Below are 17,821 nucleotides of genomic sequence, written 5' to 3'. Positions count from 1 at the left end.
CAAAAATGACGGTACACATTTTCAAAAAAATTTATTTTTTCAAAAACGGCTTTTATGATCTGGATAAAGATCCATCTTTTAATGAAAAAAGGTTTTTTCCAAAAATTGTTATTAACGGTACCTCCCATAGAACTGTTTTTTTTGTTTTTTTAAATCTGATTTTCTTCTAATCGATTTGATTAATTGGAAAATTTTTTTAACCAATGCAATAGATAGTTACCTATACACTTTTTATAAAAATCAAAAATAAAATTTTTGAAAAAATTATTTTTGGATTCTTAAAAAAATATTTAAATTTTGAAGTGAAAACTTCTTTAGTATCGTAGTGATTTGAAACAAGATGAAACGAAAACGCGACACGACTTCAACTTGTTATAACTTTTTTGTTTTAATAGATAGATGAATAAAATTTGTACTGTATATAGGTAATTAAATAAATTATAATTGTACAAAATTTCAATTAATTTTATATTCAAAATTCGGAGATAACGGTAAAAAGATGTTCTTTTCCAACACACGTTATATCTTTTGATCTAGTGCACATACAACTTTAACTTTAACTTTAATACGCATGCTGATAACATAACCTTTTATTTGATATATCACACATAACGTTACGTGCTCTACAAGTTACACAATCTTAAATTGAAAATTAATTGAAATTTAAAAATACCTCAAAGCACCTGTGGAGATCTGTTGGCGATGACCAGCTACCAGTGTAGGAAGTATCGTAATCTCAGTCTGGAAATTCGACATGGTTGACTTTAAAAAATTCTAACTTCTCTTGTAGACATCATTGAAATAAGATTTATAGATCATTATACAAGGTGAAACAATAAGCTTTCACATGGTATACAAATTCGTATAGGTTGTCAAACAAAAAAATTGATTTAATAGCATGAGAACATAAAAATAAATGTTTTTTTGCTTTTTGGATGAAATTTCATCGAGTTTAAAAAATTCTAGCTCTTTTTGTAGATGTCTCATACAGCTGATCGATATATATATTTTGAGCTAAGACAAAAAGCTTTCAGATGGTGTAAAAATTTGTATATGTTGTTAAGAATTTTCAAAGGAAGTTAAATATCTAGGGGTTACCCTAGACGAAAAACTCAACTGGAACTCTCATATACAGAAAACCATTGACAAAGCCAGGACTGCCTTATGGACCAGCAAATGTCTAACTGGTAAAAACTGGGGTGCCAACCCCAAAATCTCTCGCTGGCTCTATACAGCCATTGCCAGACCAATTATAACATACGCTGCACCGGTCTGGTGGCATAAAACAAAACAAAAAACAGTACAAGCCAAGCTCAATAAACTACAAAGACTAGCTTGTATAAATATTACAGGAGCAATGAGAACAGCCCCCACAGCAGCGTTAGAAGTTATCACAGATCTACCACCACTCCATCTCCTACTAAAGAAAGAAGCCATGGTCAACGGCTACAGGCTCATCGCAGAAGATAACTCTAATTCCAAGATAATCCACTCTGATATTCTCACTGAATTAAATAGGGAAGAATTACTTAAAATATGTCTAGTAGACAATTGTCTCCCAAGATATAACTTCACCCAAAACTATAAGGTCACATTCCCCTCACGACATGAATGGGAACAGAACAGACCCATCTTCAATAGCGAGTCTCATGTATGGTACACAGATGGCTCCAAAACAAATGAAGGTGTTGGGGCCGGAGTATTCGGAATGAACACCAAAACTTATCTGCACCAAAGCATGGACAGCTTCAATTCCGTATTCCAAGCAGAGATATTCGCAATTGAACTCTGCCTCAGAGAAAACTTAAACAGAGCTGTAATAAACAAAAGAATTTATATTCTCTCTGACAGCAAGGCCGCACTCCTAGCTCTTAGGAGCAATGAAGTCACCTCAAAGCTGGTATGGGACTGTATACAACTTCTACACCAGCTTGCCAGTACAAACAGAGTTCAACTCATTTGGATACCTGGTCACAGCGGTCACGTTGGGAATGAAATAGCAGACACACTAGCCAGAAAAGGTTCCGCATCTCCTTTCATGATGCCAAGACCATTCTGTGGCATACCAACAAGTACTGCAAAACATTACATAAATAAATGGCTAAGAGATATGGCTAATCATTACTGGACGCATACGGAAGGTAACAGACAAGCCAAAAAATTTATACCAAACATCTCCCACGCCAGAACGAAACAACTCCTCACACTCACCAGGAGTCAGATTCGCATAACCACAGGCTTCCTTACTGGACACTGCTCAGTAAAAAAACACCTCAAGACCATGGGCATTACACAAGACGATACCTGCAGAATGTGTAACGAAGACATAGAAACAGCAGAACACATACTGTGTCACTGTAATTGCTTAATCAATACACGTCGACGTCACCTCGGAGGGTATTATCTCGAAGCGGAAAACATTGCCGCTAGTTCACCCAAAAACATACTAAGTTTTCTAAACTCAGGATTTCTACGTGAACTTTAAAAAGAGGAAATCACAATAGGCCCATCAGAGGCCGCAGTGATAAGGCGAATTATTCCCACCTCTCATCCAAATCTTAATCTCTTAATCTTAAGGAAAAAAAATGGATTTAATAGTGTGAGAAGATAAAAATACGTGTTTTTTCGCTTTTTTTGATGGAAATTGATCGAGTTCAAAAAATTCTAGCTCTTTTTGTAGATGTCTCATAGACTTGATCGATATAATATATATTTTGAGCTAAGACAATAAGCTTTCAGATGATATAAAATTTATCTAGCTTGTCATATAAAAAACATGGATTTGAAGGTGATAGAATAAAAATAGGTAGATTTTTTCTATTTTTTTTTTTGTTTTGCAAGAAAAATGATTTTTTAAGGTTTCACTTCTACCACGTGTGAATTGCACACATGATTTTTTTTTTTTTTTTTAATACAATTTTCAAAAACGGAACATTGAATATTTATGAAATTTAGGGTGGGTTGGGGTCAAAATTCTACCGGGGTCAAAATTCTTTTGTCAAAATTCTGCTTTTCAAAATTCTGCTTTTTCAAAATTCTGCTTTTCAAAATTCTGCTTTTCAAAATTCTGTTTTACAAAAATATTATTTCCTTAAATGCAAAAAAAAACTGCATCATACTTGTTTTGAAGCTCAATTTGATTAAAGATGTTGTTTTTTTTTTTCTTTTTTTTTATTTTTTTTTTTTTTATATGTATATCGTCGGTGTAAAGCAAAATTATTCTACATTATTTATATCCACTTTTTACCGAAAATGAGTTAATGATGTAGTTTTACTTATTTGAGGATGCTCTTTCCGAATTTGAAAACCGTTTTTGTCAAAAAAAAATTACTGAACCAAACTACAAAATATTCGAAAAAAAAATTTTCAAGCAAAACTTTAAAAATGCTTGTTATGATAAAATCTGAAAAAAATAGTATGAAATCACCCCCAAAATGTGAAAAATGAAAATATCTAAGAAACTAGAGCTCCTAGAAAGCAACCAGTGTGATTTTTAGTCTTATTGAATACAAATGCATTATATTCGACAAAAAATTTTCTGAAAAATGTTAACAAACAGTTAAAATAAAGCATAACTTTAAAATAAGTACGAAATTACTCCCAAAATGTGGAAAACTTAAATATTTCAAAAAATAGAGCTCCTATAAATACATGAATGTGATTTTAAGGTTAACTGACCCTTAATACATTAAGTTTAATATAAATTTTTCTGGAAAATTCTAATAACCGCTCAAAATAAGGAAAATTGAAAAATTTTTATGAATATTCCCCAAACATGCAAAATTAAATATTTCAAAAACAAGAGTTGCTAGAAAGAAACCAATATAATTTTTGAGCTTACTGAACCCAAATCTATGAAATTAGATATAAATTTTTCTGGAAAATTTTAAACATCTAACAATAACTCAGGGGTAACAATTGTTTTATTTGTTAACATAGTCCAAATCAAGCTCCTCAAAAACTTTCAGCTACGTAGGATTAGTAGTTTTTGAGTAAAAGGCCTTAAAAAATCGCAAAAAGAGTAGCTGAATTACTCACTAACACACTAATTAACATATGATAAAAATTATGGCAAACTTCTAGTTTTCATAGAAACTTGTTATGGTCATGGATCTTGAAGTACATACAAAGAAAAAAATCGAAAAATTGGGATTTTACATTCAGGGGGCGTGGTAACCGCCCATTTTGGTAGAATTAATATCAATTATTAAAAAGTATACTTCTGAATAATCTAGAATCTTGAAACTTGGTAGAATTGTAGTTAATGCAAAGGAAACATATTCAAACTTACGATTTTCTAACTTAGAGGCATGGTATCCCCTTAAAAAATAATAAAAGGAAGATATAATGTTTCATAAATTAATTAAAAAGTCTTAGAAAAATGTAGTTTTGTTTTTTTTTTTTTTAATTTCTCAAAAACGACAAAACATTTTTGCATCCGGTTTTCTGTTTTTGCTTACAAACGAATAAGAGCATTGAATTTTGAAAGCTTAAATAGTACTTAATCACATATAACTAAAAAAAAAAATTTGTTCGCAAATTTAATAAAATTTTTTTCAAAATTTTGATTTTGAAAATTAATTAATTTTTCAAAAACTGTTTATAAAACAGCTTTATTTGAAAGCAAAATAAAAAAGAGATTTTGGGCTTAACAAAAAGGTATAACATGTTGTTGTAGGTATAACCGTTGATTTTTAATAATATTTTTTCCTAATTAAATCATTTTTTTTTTTAGAAAATTGCCCCTTCTGATTAAACGGGGGCGAATATTTACCCCTTCAATACGATTTTTTTCTTGTCCAGAGTCCGGACCCAACCTACACGCTTAAGCTTTTTGGCACATGCTCCTGAATTAGCTTTTATAAGAAATGAGATAATAATAAATTAAGCAAAGCATGTGTGGATTTTAGGCAAAAATCAGCTTTTTCAAAAATGAACCCACAATCCGGAGGCACTTGGGGTTAAAATAATGAAATGAAATTTTACTATAAGCTAACCGAACCATTTAGCACCTTTTAATCGCTGAGCCTTTTTGAAAATCCAAAAAATTGTATTTTGACCCACCCTAATGTACATATTTTCTGAAGTAAAACCATTAAATCATCATTATAAAAAAAAAGCTAATAAAACACATAATTTAAAACGTGATTTTATTTTATCACATTTGGCAATAATAAAAACCTAATTACCACCTAATTATTTTGTGTTATTCAAAACATCTGTGTAAATTGTTTCTGGATATGATTATGGACTTTTGATTTTTTAATGTCTTTTTAGTTTTGAGAAATGTGAATACTAAATTGTTCTAATTGTCAACATTAACATTGAATTATTACATAAATTATATTTTACTTAGGTACTTCAAATATACGGTACCTATGCCAGAGGTATAGGTGCTTAGAAAAATATGCTCTTCTAACAATGATTTATATTAAATTATGTTTATTATACCTACTTTAAAAAGGAAAGAAGGAAGGAAGTTTTGAAAATTATTTCAAAATATAATTTATGAACTTGAAAATATTTAACATACTGTGCCTAAATGAGTTGTGAAGACTTCCAAATTTTTCATTTGAACAAAGTTTTTATGTTATATTCAGTTTCAAGCTTTTCAAGACCTCGTTAATTATTATCAAGTTTGTTATTGCACTCAATTCAAAACTTGCCCTCCTTTGGACCTTAAAATTCAAAATACTTGTGCATTTGAATATACTCTTCTATTCTAAATCCCTTAGAATCAAATAAATATATTAAAAAATAGATTTTATTGCCTTAGCACTAACCTAATAAAATTCCTAAAACGATTCAAATAAATATCTGCAACAAACAGCTAAATGCACTAAAAAAAAAGTGAATTATGGAAGCTCACAAAATATAAAACTTTTTCATCTAGTATATGCGCGATATCATCAATTATCAACAGAGAATCCCGTTTGAATGTTCCTCTAATTGATTGCCATAAATGATAGAATTCTAAAAACTATCCTCTAGCAAATCGTGAAGCTTACAATATTCATTCCATGCATTGATATAATCAACTTCAAACTACTGTTTGCAATTTTGTTCATTTTCCTTTCCGGTATTTTTTTTTTAGAAATAAAAAAACAGACAAAAAAATCAAAAATAGTTAAACATTCTCCCAACGAACTGTCAATTCGGTTTGGTCATCAACAAAATACATTTTCTGGGTTTTATCTCTACAAAACGCCATTTCATTGGAGAGAAGACATTTTATAAAGTTTTAGTATGGTATTGGAATGGATACTATTGCAATTCCATTGCAGAAGCTAAATATGAAGAAGTGTTGCCGTTTGATTTTAAGTGATTAAAAGCAAAATAAATAGCTTCACAAATAAGTTGAACTTGAAGTTATCTTAGCAAAAATTACTTTTGTTTTAAGTGGATGTGAATTATAAACGAAATTTTGTTGGTTTGTTATTAACTTCGTACCTACACTGACTGGCATAAGACCGCTCATAAATCAAGAAAACAAAACTAGAGATGATGAAAGTCAATTTCATCACAACGGCAACACTGGAAAATTTCCTCATTGGTTAGTAGAATTGAGTTTTCAGTATCGAAATCAGAATCAAAAACAGAACTAGAATCAGAGCACATTGCTATTTCATACCAAGGTAAAGTAGTGAATAGAAGGGTGGGGATAGGGGGGGTGGACATTGGCATGGTGGGAGAGAACCAGAGCGAGATAGGTATAATTTGAAATTTATTTGCCAAATATCCGGAGGCATTCAAATGTGCATCGATGCACAAATTCGTAAATTAAGCGCTCTGGTGTTTTCCGTCTGTCCGCAAGTTGTTTCGTTGTCGTTTGTCTCGTGGAAAATTCTATTCAGTAACTGAGTTGATTTTAGTTTTAAATTTTTCATTTTTGTATGCGTATCTGTCCCATTTCCGTTTATAGTTGGTATTTTTTTTTATTTTTTTTTTGCTTTTGTTTTATTTAGTGAAGTAATGTAGCTTGGAATAGAGATTTGTTTCGTTTGATAGCTTAGGCAGTGAATGCGATTTGTATCAACTGCGGTCGCTAAAAGAATGAAATTTAGTTTAAAATGTTTGCAGAAATTTACTTTCAATGCATTCAATGTTACTTATGTATACCGGATTGCAATTGAAGTAAAAGTTGCTAAGTTTTGCTTCAAATATTTAAAATGGATTATTTTTTGTTTTCAATATAATTTTAATCAGACGAAATTTCCAATCAATTAGGAAATTTCTTTAAAGCTAAAATTAGAAGTTTAAGTTTTAATATCACTAATAAATAACCAAACAAACGTCACAACATTTTTACAGTCGACTCCCTCTAAGTCGAACTTTCACGGGATGTCAGAATTTTTTTTTGTTTTTATTGAATACTAGCGAACCCGGCGAACGTTGCCCCGCCTCAAAGCAAATAAGGATTAAATTAGAATAATAAATATGCAATAGTCGGAATAAGTATTTTGACAAAATGAACATTTCTGGATTTGATCAGAATAATCTATAACGGTTAAAGTTAAAAGATCCAAGTAAACGGTCATTTATATGGATATGGTATTATGCTTCGATGTTGCCATTTTTGTGTTAGCAGTGCGAATTTCGGAGTGGAAAAAGTATTTTGAAAAACGTTCTTTTTCAATGTTGGTAAGGTAATGCATTTTACATTTTCCAAGCATGTATCAAAATGTTGAACTTATTAAGGCTCCGATTGTAAAAAAGTGCGCAAATTGGTAACTAAATACTGAAATTAATGCACCTTTACTTGCGACATATAATTTGGGTGAGTGAATTTATAGTGCAAAACTATTGATTACCAAATAAGAAAACACAAAAAAACGTATGCTATCCAAAATTTGCTAAGAATGGGCAAATAAAAGTAAAAATGCACTAAAAGAAAACAGGCACATTTTGAGAATTTCACTTTAAATCCCAGATTGACCCATAAAAGAATGCAGTTTAATATGCCATTCTGTCACCAAAAACTTCATTAGCTAAAGCACAATTCGCGGAGAGTGGAAGACAATTAACAAATTAAAAAAAAATTAGCGAAGTCAGATTGTTTTGGTGTTAGCGTCATAAGGTCCAGCGTCGAATAAGTTAATGTGCCATAAGTTCAGAATTAATTCAAATGATGCTTTTAGCTTGTTTTTAGACAAAATGCACATGATAGACATGATAAATTTGGGTGATAACATAAAATGTTTTTTTTTTTGGATAGGTATTTTATTTGGATGCATAATATTGCTAAATTCTTGTAGTGCCTAGTGGGCTTATTCCAAAACAAAATGCATCAACAATTCAGTTTTACTTGCTCTATAGGGTAAGTATTGGTTTCGTGTCGAAAAAAAAATTTGAGGTTTTAATCAAAACCAACATTACGATGATAAAGAATTCCAAAAAAGTGGGTCTCGCAAATCCGTCCGTGCGTCTGTGCGTCTGTACGTCCATCTGTACACATTTCCACAGCCTTAACGCGTGAATGGATTTTCTTCAAATTTGGTACAGATGATTTTTATGGAATTCTGAAAGTTGTTTTTTTTTTTTGTTTTTTTATATCTCGTTTAGAACGTATACCTCCCATACAAAAAAATACGATATTGCTAATTTCTCGAAAACGGCTCTAACGATTTTGATTAAACTTTGTATACGTAATATTTAAAGCAATGGCAATAAAATTGCATTTTTATTTTTTCTCAAAAAAGTCAAATACAAAAAAAAAATGTTTTTTATATGAAAAAAATTTAGTCCAAATGTCGGCTCTTCCCCAACCTCAACAAAATTTCTTTAAAATTTATTTTAGAGGCAGCTCGTAAAATCTACAAGAAAACTAACATAAAAGTGCTTTGAACTGCAAGAGCAAGTACGTGCGACCCCAGTCGTGCATTTTATTTAAGTATCCTTTATACTTCTCTCCACTAATTTTCAACTAAATCAGTTCAGCCGTTCGTCAGTTATAAAAACACATACATAAAATTAAATAAAAATCATTCCAAAAAATAATAATAATAATAATAAGTATTCAAAATAGATTTTTGAGGAACCTTAGACCTACCTGATATGCAGACAAAATTTCATAACAATTTCCAAAAAAAATTGTTAGCCGATCCTAATGGTTTTGTAGTTTAGGCAAATACATTTATGTGTAATAAACTTAGCTTTTTTTAATTTATTTGCCCTTTTTTGATTGTTTTTTTTTCAATGATTTTTGCTTCAATTTATTGATTTATTAATCATTCGGAAATTAAAAAAAAAAAAAAAGTAAAGTATTTAATTTGATAATCTCATAATTCTCAAAGCTGAATCATAAAAATAAAAAAAAAATTATTGGACCACCCTAACCATTGTGTGTGAAAAATAGATTTTGGTCGAATCTTAGACCTACCTGATACTGATATGCACAGTGTGCATTGCACACAAAATTTAAAAGAAAAAAAAAATATTTTTGTTGGACCACCCTAACTATTAAGGCTAGGAGTATGGTATGACCTTTTATACCTTCCCTGGACTTCCGCCAATAATTCAAGACCAAAATTAGAAAAATCTGTCAAGCCGTTCTCGAGTTTTAGCGAGACTAACGAACATCATTTAATTTGTATATATACATATATAGATAAAAAAGATGACAATGAATAAATAAATAAATAAATAAACAATGGTTTCTTACTTCGGATCGGATCAAATTTGCTCCACTTTTGAGGAAAAAAAAAAAAACAATCTATTCCAACGCTCCGATTTTTCGAACTCCACTTTTTCCACACAGAGAAATTGTTTACCTAAACTAACCCAACTAACCGGATTGGAATGTTAGAAATTGAAGTTATATTTATTTTAGAATTGCAAACACATTTTTGAACCACCCACGTGCATTAATGAGGTTTATAAAAAAAATACCTATAAATTGGAACAAGGTGAATTTATCTAAAAAAAATTTTTTATGAATCGAATTGACTTTTTTTTTATTTTTTTTGGACACGAAACCAATACTTGCCCTAATGAGCAAGTAAAAATTCGACTTAGAGGGATTGAAAATAGTCCAAGAATCTAAGAAATTTGTACGAGTTAGAGGGAATTTCGACTTAGAGGCAGTTCGACTTAGAGGATGGTTTTTGTATGGAAAATTCAAAAATATGGCGAAAAAATTCGAGTTAGAGAGAAATTCGACTTAGAGGGAATCGACTGTATTTCTTAAATTTTTGTCTAATGTATTTCATGCTTTGCACAGACAATCCTTTTTTGAATATACATAGGTATCATCCTTTTTTTTTTTTTTGACAAAACCATTTTTTTTGTTTAGTTTTAAAAAATTTAGCAAACCAAGTAGGTAGGTACGTGCTATGTGCACTTTTTGTGGTTTACATGAAATTGTCTTCTTTTCATAGATTTCCCTTCACTGTGATAGAGATATAAAAGTTTTTGGAATATTTTGTAAAAATGTGAACAGATATTAATAAATGGAAATTTTTGAAGTGAAAACTTCTTTAGTATCATAGTGATTTGAAGCAAGATGAAACGAAAACGCGACACGACTTCAACTTGTTATAACTTTTTTGTTTTAATAGTTAGATGAATGAAATTTGTACTGCAGATAGGTAATTAAATAAATTAAAATTGTACAAAATTTCAATTAATTTCATATTCAAAATTCGGAGATAACGATAAAAAGATGTTCTTTTCCAACACACGTTATATCTTTTGATCTAGTGCACATACAAATTTGGTTTAACTTTAATACGCATGCTGATAACATAACCTTTTATTTGATAGATCACACATAACGTTATGTGCTCTACAAGTTACTCAATCTTAAATTGAAATTTAAAAATACCTCAAAACACCTGTGGAGATCTGTTGGCGATGACCAGCTACCAGTGTAGAAAATACCGTAATCTCAGTCTGGAAATTCGACATGGTTGACTTTAACAAATTCTAACTTCTCTTGTAGACATCTTTGAAATAAGATTTATGCATCATTATACAAGGTGAAACAATAAGCTTTCACATGGTATAAAAATTCGTATAGGTTGTCAAACAAAAAAATTGATTTAATAGCATGAGAACATAAAAATAAATGTTTTTTTTGCTTTTTTTTATGAAATTTCATCGAGTTTAAAAAATTCTAGCTCTTTTTGTAGATGTCTCATAGGTCTGATCGATATATATATTTTGAGCTAGGGAAAAAATGAATTTAATAGCGTGAGAAAATAAAAATACGTGTTTTTTCGCTTTTTTTATGGAAATTGATCGAGTTCAAAAAATTCTAGCTCTTTTTGTAGATGTCTCATATACCTGATCGATATATATATTTTGAGCTAAGACAAAAAGCTTTCAGATGATATAAAATTTATATAGGTTGTCATATAAAAAACATGGATTTGAAGTTGAATAAAAATAGGTAGATTTTTTCTATTTTTTTTCAAGAAAAATGATTTTTTAAGGTTTCACTTCTACCACGTGTGAATTGCACACATGATTTTTTTTTTTTCTATAAATATCAAACAGATACCATGTTTTATTTTTATTTTGAATAAAAGCTTTTATATTTTATAGAAACTAAAATCATAGACCATTTGTTTTTTTATTATTCAACTCAAGGACTCAAAATTAAGACAAAACTAAAACAATTTTCATATGAATTTATGTTATTTTTAAAACAAAATTGATGTCCAGATTTAATAATATTTTTTTGTTTCTATCTCATTGAATTCATTGGAATATTATCCAAATGTTTGACATTCAATTCAACGCCAAACTAAAGTCATTCAATTTAAATGGCAATAAGAACAAAAATAAAACTATAATACTGAAAATTCAAAATTATGTAGGAAAACCTAATATCGTTTCATATTTGTGGTCATTTTATTTATATTTAGCCTTGTACTTTATACAAGCTTAATAGATTATGGTGACCATCATCTTGTTTTTTTTATTTGCTGTAAGTAAAGGTTCAATAGTGAATGTTTAGGCTTCATAAAAAATAAAGCTCGATATTACGTTGATAGAGTAAAGTGGATTTCGTAAATCTGTCTGTTTGTATAATACTAGTGATGGGAACTATCGAATGATTTGAACTATCGATAGTTAGTAACTGAATGATTTGAACTATCGAATAGTTCATTCATTCATTCATTCATTCGAATAAAAACTATCGAATAAAACTATCGAATAAAAACTATCGAATAAACTATCGAATAAACTATCGAATAAAAACTATCGATTAAACTATCGAATAAAAACTATCGAATACACTATCGAATAAAAACCACCAAATATTCAGTTATTTTTTACTCACAATTTTTTCATCCGATTTATATTTTCCAGTTTTTAGTAATATATTGACCTTGTAAAGGATATACTTTATTTCAATGTTTGCAGTTTTTTAACTAGAATTTAAATAATATTTTTCAACTGAGGTTACATTAAATAATAAATAACAAGTACTGAATCAGAAAGTAAGATGGTTGTTGCTAAATTTTTACTATGTTGCGAAAAGGTAGACCAATTTTTGCTAAAATATGATATGATTTAAATTAAAACAAAAACAGTGGAAAACCCACACTGAGGCAAAACATTTGCGCACAAAAAGAAACAAAATATTATTATGTCTCGTAAAACAAAAAAAAAACAAAAAATTTTCATTTTAATACATAAGAACTGCATATCAAGGGGCACGGTAGTGCCCAGCCAAGTTCTCTAGCAACTTTGGCACTACACCCTTATTTACAGGAAACAACTCAGGCCATTTTCGACCCCCCTCTAACTTCCACACCAAAGATACTAGAAATTTCAAACTCGCTTCATTTGTTAAGCTGGTCAAAACAAAACCCCTCAAAAAAATTTCAGCTTGCTATGATGAGTAGTTTCTGAGATATAGGGCTTCGAAAATCTCAAAAACCGTAACTGACTGACTGACTGACTGACTGACGGATTCACTCACTGACAGATCATCAAAATTATGGAGAACTTCCCGTTATGGTAGAAACTTGAAATTTTACACGGTGATAGGACTTGTGGTGTATACAAAGGAAAAAATCGAAAATTTGAGATTTTCAATTCAGGGGGCGTGAATCTTGAAATTTGGTAGAATGGTAGAGTTGGTAGTTTATACAAAGGAAAATATTTAAAATTTGAGAATTTCAGCCAGGGGGCGTGGCAACCGCCCATTTTCACTGAATTTTCATCAAATATAGAGATTTTTAATTCTACAGCCTTACCTTGCAAAAAGTAGTGAAATCACAACAAAAACATTACTGTTAAAAAAAGAGCCAAGTTCTCCTATGTTGAAATTATGCTGGCACAAAAAGTACTGAGATGTAAAAGTGTACCAAGTTCTAAACTTTGGGTTCAAATTCGTATCAATAAAATTTTGATTGTTCTCTTGACAATTTTTCTTTTAATTACCGATTTTTAAAGTTATTTCAAAAATTGCCAAGTAAACAATCAAAATTTTATTGATACGAATTTGAACCCAAACTTTAGAACTTGGTACACTTTTACATCTCAGTACTTTTTGTGCCAGCATAATTTCAACATAGGAGAACTTGGCTCTTTTTTAACAGTAATGTTTTTGTTGTGATATATATTTAAGGAAAAATATTAAATAGTAAAAAAGAACAAGAAATTTTTATAAACTTTGGAACTATAAAAACTAACAAAACAAAAATTAATAAAAAAAAAACATATTAATTAAAATGAATATCAATTAATGTATCGAATAAAAAAAAGCTTTTAGATATCAAAATTGCTATTTAAAAATAATATTTTATCAAGTTTTTCACTTTTCATCCGATTTCATCTTAAAGAAGCATCCATCATACATTGAAGTACATAATATAAAAATCGTAAAAAAAGGAAAACAAATAGTCGAGAAATGACCACTGGAAAGGATTTGTTTCCTTTTCTTTCACTTTCTATTTTTGCTCGTCCACAAATGCAAAATTGCAAATATCAAAAGTATATACAATAATCCAAACCAACCCCACAGTTGCATCAAATTTTTGTCTAACCCATTAACAACCCTTTACAAAATCCACTTGTTGACACATATACCTGCTGTTTGTGCGTAAGCGAATGTTTTGCTTCTTCCAGCGCCATGTCTCATCAAGTGATTGAAAAGATGGGTTTTCCCACTAATTAGGATCATAAACTATACACTGGCTGAACAATGAACATGTTCCGCTTTCCAGGTCAAAGAGTTATTTTTTTTCTCTTTTGCCACTTTTTTATGACACCGCACTGGCCGAGAGATAACTTCTATTCTTTTCATGCACCGTGCCGCCTTTCTTTTTCTTCTTCACCGCCTTTGTTTTGAAAATATGGGCACTCCAACATAAAACACATAATATGTGTATCATCATTCATCTTCCTTGAGTCCTTCCTCCAAATGCAGATAAAATCATTTACAATTAAATTTTGAAATCAAGAGAAAGAGCAAATAGTAGAGAAATAAAATTATGACTGAATAAAAAAAACAATCTAATAGACTGAAAGAAAACAGTAGCTGAATATAAAAAAATGCAAATGAAAAAACTATCGTTTGAAAAAACTATTCAAATGAAAAAACTATTCAAATGAAAAAACTATTCAAATGAAAAACTATCGAATAAAAAAAACTATTCAAATGAAAAAACTATCGAATAAAAAACTATCGAACGAAAAAACTATTCGAATGAAAAAACTATCGAATAAAAAACTATCGAACGAAAAAACTATTCGAATGAAAAAACTATCGAATAAAAAACTATCGAACGAAAAAACCATTCGAATGAATGATTTTAAACTATCGAATGAATGAATATTTTACAACTATCGATAGTTTGATAGTTTGTATTCGATAGTTCCCATCACTATATAATACCCCGAGCTAAAAGGTATTAACCGCTGAAGCGATTTTCATAAAATTTACAAATTGAGAATAACTTCTTGTTTTATACTTTTAAGAGCATGATTTAAGAATGTATTTCTTATTTTGGGGCAATAATTTTGTTTAAAAGTGTTTTTAAAAGTGATGTAGATTATAATCAGCAGACAATTAAGACGCTTCCAACGGCATTAAATTTGCTAAATTACGATAAGAAGAAATAGACCAGTGCCAATAATTTTTGAAAATAAAAAAATTATTAGCAGCATATATGGGTGGTTGGAAAATTAAGGATAAATAATGTATGAAAGGGGAAAAATAAATTGCCCACACAAAAATTGGGGGAAAGGGGGTGGTAGGGCGAAAAAGTGGGGTGGGTGTCAAAAATCGTGTTTTTTACGATTTCTGTCAAAAGTAGACCTCCTATCGAAAAAAATTATATGCAAAAGTTGTAGATCGTAAAAGTGTCTACAACTTTTACTCAAACCATTTTTTTATATAACCTCAAAATATTGAAAAAAAAATGCAAAAATACGATTTTTTAAATTTTTATTTTTATCTTTTACAAAAATGGTTGGATTTTAACAAAACTTGGTCAAACATTATTTTGTTATAATTTATATATATTTAAAAATTTTTTTTGAGCAAAAAGTTGATTTTTGGATTTTTGACGAATTTAATTTGAAAAAATCCTATTTTTCAAACAAAAAAATTACCGAAAAAATGTTTGTTTTTTGAAAAGTTTGGAATGTACCTAATTATTTTATTATTTTATTACTATACTTTTGTTTTAGAAAATATTGATAAAAATTGAAAAAAACAAAAAAAAAAACGATTTTTAAGATCGATTTTTCCGTAAATGACAGTAATATTGGCGAGAAATAATTTTTCATAGAAACTAAATTATACTTTTCTAATGGCCTTTGATCTTTTAAATTTAAATCAAGCATTAAAATAGCTCTAACGTGAAAAGTTTTTGAGATATTGAATTTTGAACGTCCGAAACACTATTTTTGTGATGTTTTGCATGGTAATATCTCAAAAACGTGATGTGATAGAATTTTTCTGACTTCGGATTCAAGCTCAGCGCACAAAAAAACATTATAAAAATATATTTTAATTTCTATAAAAAAAACTTTTTGACTATTGATATCGAACAGGGCAGACAAAATCGAATGCCTTGTGGAATTAAAATTAAGAAGGTCAAAGGCCATTAGAAAACCTTCTGAAAACCGGATTGGCACTGGTCTAAAAAGCAGCTACGATGGATCAGGTGAAGATAGATATGTACAACGGAAATTCATATTAACTTTTCATAAGCATAAAACGAGTTCAGATACACTCCGGTTGAGTTCCGGACAGTTTAGGAACTAAAATAAAGATTTAACTTTACAAAATGTATTTCGCTTTCTCGATCCGAAAAATAATAAGGGTTTTTGGTAAGTATCACGCATATTTTCAGTAAGTATCATAGATTTCTGCTGTAGGCGTTATCGACGGTGGCGTTTTAAGTATCACAGGTTGATTCGGTAAAAAAATAAAGTATTATAGAACATTTCACTTTTATTCACCGAAATATGGTCACCTAAAATAAACTTAAAAAAAAAAGTTATGGTCACTTGGGAAACAACAAAATACTACAATAATACAACCTATCAACTTAATTGAGTGTAAAATCTTTTAAAGAACACTTTTCATCCAAAAACTCATCGCTATCTCCATCGTCGTCGTCGTCGTCATCGTTATCGTCAATTTAAACAAGAATATCAATATTTTTCTATAAAGAATAATCTCAAGAGTAGTCGAGTTGGAATCAAAATCAGTTATATAATCGAAATAGCCTCTCTGTGCTCTATACCAAAGCTGGCGGAAATGTTCAAATCAACCAAAAGAAATACCAAAAAAAAAAAAAAAATAATAATATTGAATTCGTTTTTATGAACCTATATAAATTCAATAAATTTCAAAACTTAATTTACTGGAAAACTTCATTTTTATTGTGGTTTTTTTTTTTTAATATTATATACGTTATACGCTGCTAAAGGACATATAGAAATGATTGCAAAAAGAAGAGAAAAGTCTTTAGATTAATGTTTCATCTTGTTAAACGGAGACAACAACAGCAATTTTACTTGTGTTTAATATTCAAGAACATTGCTTTTATATTTTGTTTATGTGTGCGTGTGTTTGTGTATCCTCTTATGCTCCTGGTTTCCTTCATCGATTTCAACTCTGATTCCAACTTCAAAGTTGTTTAGCATATTTGGCCATTAAGTCTAACCAATATCCATAAATTTAAATTGTGATTTTTTTCAAAAATTCAATGTTCCCATCACCAAACCACACCACCCATCAAGGATAATGTAATATTCAACACATAAAAAGATATGACAAAAGAACCAAACCAAAAAAAAAAAAAAAAAACCGTCTCCATGGAAGCAAATTCAATCGATAACCTCATTTTGTTTTGCTTAAACAATGTTTGGAATGTTTCGCGTGATGATGCCAAAGCAGAGCTGAGCAGAGCAGAGCTCCATCAAAAATTCGTGTTTTATGATAAAACAGTGATACAGCATTTGGTATCTGATTACTCTCTTGTACCCAAAAGCGGTTTGATGGAAGAGGTTTTCAATACGGAATCGAAATTTATGCAGCCATTATGCGGTTAACGAAATATTAGTTTCATTTTTTTTTTTTTTTTGGAAAATCATCAAAAGTTGATGTTTAAAATATAATTTGTGTATACTTGTTAACCCTCTACTGCATACGAAGCCAAATATGGTTTTGTCTGTTTGTATGCACTTTTCTCTTCTCTGTCACAAAAAAATGTTAAAGATTCAATACAATCCACTTCTTTGTGTTTATGAGCACCCATAGAGATAGTTTTTTCGTGTGTCTGGCCCAAAATAAAGGTGTATTTTATGATCACAGGTGAGTCGATCAGTCGTGTGCATTGAAATCGAAAGT

At 29.8% G+C, this 17,821-nt stretch overlaps 1 protein-coding gene across 1 annotated transcript; it reads left to right on the top strand.

Annotated features, from left to right (window-relative positions):
* Window positions 1–1,357: 1,357 nt before the first annotated feature.
* LOC129919254 (uncharacterized) lies at window positions 1,358–16,611 on the top strand. The gene is made up of 2 exons (XM_056000108.1): window positions 1,358–2,141; window positions 16,541–16,611. Exons 1-2 carry the CDS (start codon window positions 1,358–1,360, stop codon window positions 16,609–16,611), a joined length of 855 nt encoding a protein of 284 aa, XP_055856083.1.
* The last annotated feature ends 1,210 nt before the right edge of the window (window positions 16,612–17,821 follow it).

Source organism: Episyrphus balteatus, chromosome 4 (genome assembly GCF_945859705.1).
Source record: "Episyrphus balteatus chromosome 4, idEpiBalt1.1, whole genome shotgun sequence".
NCBI lineage: Eukaryota > Metazoa > Arthropoda > Insecta > Diptera > Syrphidae > Episyrphus > Episyrphus balteatus.
This window is presented reverse-complemented; position numbering and strand designations above follow the sequence as displayed.

Coding starts and splice junctions, on each gene's coding strand:
- LOC129919254 (XM_056000108.1), top strand. CDS start 1,358: ATGAGAACAGCCCCCACAGCAGCGTTAGAAGTTATCACAGATCTACCA. Junction 2,142..16,540: donor TTACTGGACGCATACGGAAG/GTAACAGACAAG, acceptor AATCTTTTAAAG/AACACTTTTCATCCAAAAAC.